General features: G+C 36.9%; 1 protein-coding gene across 1 annotated transcript; it reads left to right on the top strand.

Moving 5' to 3' along the window:
* Positions 1 to 1,019, top strand: LOC143576544 (putative splicing factor 3A subunit 1). The gene is made up of 2 exons (XM_077060610.1): positions 1 to 750; positions 864 to 1,019. The coding sequence occupies exons 1-2, from the start codon at positions 1 to 3 to the stop codon at positions 1,017 to 1,019; spliced, it is 906 nt and encodes a 301-aa protein (XP_076916725.1).
* The last annotated feature ends 3,808 nt before the right edge of the window (positions 1,020 to 4,827 follow it).

The following is a 4,827-nucleotide window of genomic DNA, read 5'->3' on the forward strand; positions in this document are numbered from 1 at the left end:
ATGGCAAATTCCGCTTCTGCATCAGTTGCCACAGACACCCAGACTACACATCCTCCCCGCAGCATCAGATCCGTGCTCGAAAAAACCGCAAGCTTTGTGGCAAAAAGGGGACCTACGTCTGAGAAATACATCAGTGTTAGCAATGCTGGAAATCCGCCCTTTCATTTTCTGAATGTTTCAGATCCGTATCATGCCTACTACCAGCACCAACTGTCTGAGTTTCGTGCTCAAAACCAAACCCTGTCCGATGCTCAAAACCAAACCGAAAATCAAACCCTGCCTGAAGTAAATGAGCCACCGATGGGGATCTTGAAGAGCTATAAGAGCCCCAAGGAGAGGCTAGCAGAAGCAAAAATAAACCAGACTAATGCTTTTGTTTTTTCACCTGCTACCCGAAAATTCGTTCCTGTCAACGAGATGCCAGAACATCTGGGTAGTTTCCTTACTGACTCTAACTGTGAAGAAGCAAAGGAGGGAGTGCCTGCAAAGATTAGGGAGATTATACTTTCCAAAAAAGATGTTGAAGTTTCCGGAGTTACTGTCAAGCTTGCTCGGACGCGTCCTGATATTCTTAGGACCACAGGGGAGATTGAAAAGAAAAATGATGAGCAGCAGCCGCCACTACCTCCTGGATCACAGTTCACATCCCTCGCACCACCACATCCCCTTCCTGAAGAGCCCGAGCCAAAGAGGCAAAAACTTGATAATTCTTTGCTTGTCCCCGAGGATCAGTTCCTGGATCAACATCCGGTATGTTTTTTTTTTCTTTTTTCCTTCCAAAAACCGAATTTTAATCACTTTATGATTTGTGTATAGCCCTCCCCTCCTTGTAGTGATGATTGGTATTATGTGGGGTGTGACAGGGACCTGTTTGTATCAGTGTGTCGGTGCCAAATGCCGATGAAGGAAATTTGAAAGGGCAAATGCTGGAACTGATTGTCGAGTCCTTGTCTGAGAGTATAGGCGGTTTGAAAGAAGAGAAGATCGCTCGAGAGATCCAGCAAACAAACAGAGACTGAGTGGGAAGGCGGGTGGGTGTTCTCATAGACAATCTGTGATTTGTTGCATTGAATCTGCGTTCTTTTATGTGAAAAGGTTTACCCTCGTGTAGCAGCCATGATATATGCTGCTTTGTGTAGTTGTATAGCCGCATGTCGTGGACCTTTTATAGCGTGGATTGCTAACTAGAAATGTAAATCACAAGGACATATATGTATCTCTTAAAACTGCCTTCCAGCTCGTCTCTTTTCAGTTTACAGTTATTTCTTCGCTTAGATAATCATTCCCCCTTTGGTTGTGTTAGAATAATTCTCTCCCTAGGATTAATTAATATCTATAACCAAGGTGCTTGTTGGTTGATTTAAAACGCAATAAGTTTATCTTCCAAGCCTTTCACCTTGTTATTCTATTGGTGAGGCTGGCTATTAGAAGTGTTACAAGAGAAGGAAAACAAAACACAAGTACAAAGCTCAAAAAAGAATACAGCACAAAGTGTCCCCAAATCCTCGGAGCATGGCAGGTACTGACAGGTGATGATGCAAAGTTCCTCAACAGCTCTTTTGAAACTCCCTTCTTAAAAACTTCCTATTTATCACACAGGCACCGGAGGTTTTCGAAACTCCATAGATGGTCCAACTTTATTAAACCTTAAAAAACTCGATACACAATCAAAACCTTGGCATTTCATTCGATATTTCCAAACATTGCGTGTGTTCGAATCTTCACTATGAGATTACTAGCATGTTTACTACCAGATAATTAGTAACCCATTAATGCACGGGTGATTTACCCACCCCATCACTCCCCCGTGTTATCCCACATTTTCATGTTACCCAATATTTACATCAAACCCGTCGCGTTGCGTCGACACGAATTCGATCTGTTTCAATCAGGTTCCTAACGGTAACGACAATACAAAAACATACTTAAAACGACGTGTAATCGGTGGTGTAACTCGTATGGTACTGGAACTAAACCAAAGAATGAACTCGTCCACGCCCAAATACAACGCATTAACATATCTAAAATGGTCATTTGCTAATTTGTTTTTATTTAATTGTGTGTATTTGACACTTCAGGTGATTTATAAGCAAACCGTTATACAAGGTTGGCCAACTCAACCAACCTTGGTTGAAATGTTGAATTTGAAAACTTGTTTGCCGGGCAAGAGTCTTTAGCCCAGCTGCAGATGTGGAGACGGACGATTGGAGGATCAGCAGAATCCTTAACAAGATAATGAGTTTTATGAAACAAATTGCACGTTTTAAATGAAGCAATCGCTGAAATTTGTGGTTAAATACATAAGTTTCTAAGTTATATTTAAAATTAACTAGATGGGTACCCACGCGATGCAGCGGGAAACACATACTTTAGTAATCGCGTAATAAATTTATGGGTGTTCATTGTTTCGCTTGAAACTGTGAAACCGTTCACTGGTTTGGTTTCACGGTTGAACCGAAGCTAACCGTAAATATTGAATGCATTTTGAAATTTTAATTATTTGCTGTAGTATTAAATATGTTCTATTATATATATATAATATATATATAAACGAAACATTTAAAAGCTCTCTGGTTGCTCCCTAAATTCTCTCCGGCCACCAGATTGCTTTATTTGTAAATGGAGGCTTCTCATGCATTTGACCCGAATTCACGGGTATGTGTCTCACCAAACCCAGATAGCTCTTAAATAGGTTATAATATCTCATTAAATTAAAAATTAATCTCACCAAATATTTGATGTGAAAATCCTATAAAATAGGGATATACTAAAAATAAGCATGGGTAACCAAACCCAGATAGCTTTTAAACGGGTTATAACATATCATTTATTTGTAAAACCTTTTCATCATCAAATCCTAAGTATATTATTAATTTTTTACAATAAAAAAATATCAAAATCCAAAAAATAAATATTAAAAAATGAAAAATGTAAAACAACCCCCGTAATAAGGGGATAAAATCTAGTAATATATATATATATATATAAATGAAACCTTTAAAAGCTCCGTGGTTGCTCTCTATTTTTTCTCAAGCCACCAGATTGCTTTATCTGTAAATGGACGCTTCTCATGCATTTGACCCGAATTTACAGGTATGGGTCTCGCCAAACCCAGATAGCCCTTAAACGGGTTATAACATCTCATTAAATTAAAAATTAATCTCACCAAATATTTGATGTGAAAATCCTATAAAATAGGGATATACTAAAAATAAGCATGGGTCACCAAACCCAGATAGCGTTTGTTGTATTGATAGGGGTTTTTACATAGGGTTTGATCTCCCGTTGTCGTGTTTGGTTGGTTAATTTTGACATTAAGTTCTTAAAAACACAAGTTTTAATATTAGACTTCCATACGGTTATCCAATCAATTATGAATAAGTATCTTTAAACGAAATCATACCTTACAACGCGTAAATCAAAGGCAGTTTAATAAATTCATTCGACTCGATAGACGAAGTTGATAATTAAAACCTAGACGGACTCCTTACGAAGAACTAAATCTAGCAATCTTAGTCAACAAAGACCTATCAAATAATCTATCACCTGACAGCTTTTTAGATTAGCAACACATTTAGGTCTACTTGATTAATTATTATTGTTTCTATGGTTTTAATGCATAGTAAAAAACACACAGTAGATGACTTAATAGAATTCTATTTTATGAAACAATAATCAAAGACTTTGTAAAACAATAAAATTCATCAAACAAAACTAAGCACACATATGCATTAAATAAATAACAAGAAACTGTTTACTGGTTCATAAACCAATAAACAAAAGCAAATCCCAATCAAAATCAAACTTAACAATGGCTCGTCATAAGCTTATGCAGTCTATAATGTTTAGCAAGCAGAACAATAAAGATAGAATTCATGGTGAAAAATAATAGAAATGATAGAAATAGGGTGACAAAACCAGTAGTCTTCGATCCTAATCAATAACCACTTCACTGGTAGATTACAAGCCTTCAAAACCTTCAAAATATGCAATCCTAAGCTCCAATACTTTAGAAATTCGGCTAGCAATTGTAGGGCATGTTAGGGTTGAGGCTAATGATGTTTATATAGTGATTAGGGCCCAAAACCCTTGCAAACGTTAGAACTTTCTGGAAAATAGGGTTCTAGACGTCGAGTGACGAGCATCAAGAGGTTGTCCATGGGTGGCGGTATGCAAGAAACCAGAAAACAACCATGTCGCGTCGCGCGGCTAGATCCTCCTCCTAGGCGTATGGCAGCCAGAGCCAATGGGTCCGGTTTGTTTGCTTTCTGGTCTGGTTCTTTCCTGGTTCGTTCCGGTTATCGGTTTTAGCTCGTTTCTTGCTCTTTTCAACCGTGTTTAACACCCGAAACCTATAAATTATTATTAAGTTAGCAGTATACAAATTTTAAATGAAAATAAACAAAAAGTAATCAATTACGATCATTCTATTATACAATTGGATAATACGATCATATATTTTTAAAAAGTTTAATAAAATCTGATAATAATGATATGACAACACTACACAATATAAAGTACAAAACAATTTTAAATGAATAATGATATGACAACACTATGCATTCTGTTATTATGATTAAAATAAAAGCTCATTGAGGTCCTCCAGGCATCCTTTCCATGATGTTTTTCATTCTTTCATCATCAACTTCTTCTTCTTCAAATTATCTTCTCATGGGGTGATTTTTATAATGAATGGGAAATCGTTTGGAATGTTTGTTTCTTCCCTTATTAGTCCCGTGTGTCTATTTAAACGCTTGCTTTTGTTTACTTCTTTTTCAGGCCTTATTTCATTTGTGTTTGTCTATAAATTACAATGCTATGTTATGC

Source organism: Bidens hawaiensis, unplaced genomic scaffold (assembly GCF_021521415.1).
Source record: "Bidens hawaiensis isolate Kalapana, Puna unplaced genomic scaffold, B.hawaiensis_p1.1 tig00028238_1, whole genome shotgun sequence".
Taxonomy (NCBI): Eukaryota; Viridiplantae; Streptophyta; class Magnoliopsida; order Asterales; family Asteraceae; genus Bidens; species Bidens hawaiensis.

Bases quoted from the DNA above. Each gene is read 5' to 3' on its own strand.
- LOC143576544 (XM_077060610.1), top strand. From the start codon at position 1: ATGGCAAATTCCGCTTCTGCATCAGTTGCCACAGACACCCAGACTACA. The intron at 751-863 runs GTATGTTTTTTT...GGGGTGTGACAG, and splicing joins AGTTCCTGGATCAACATCCG to GGACCTGTTTGTATCAGTGT.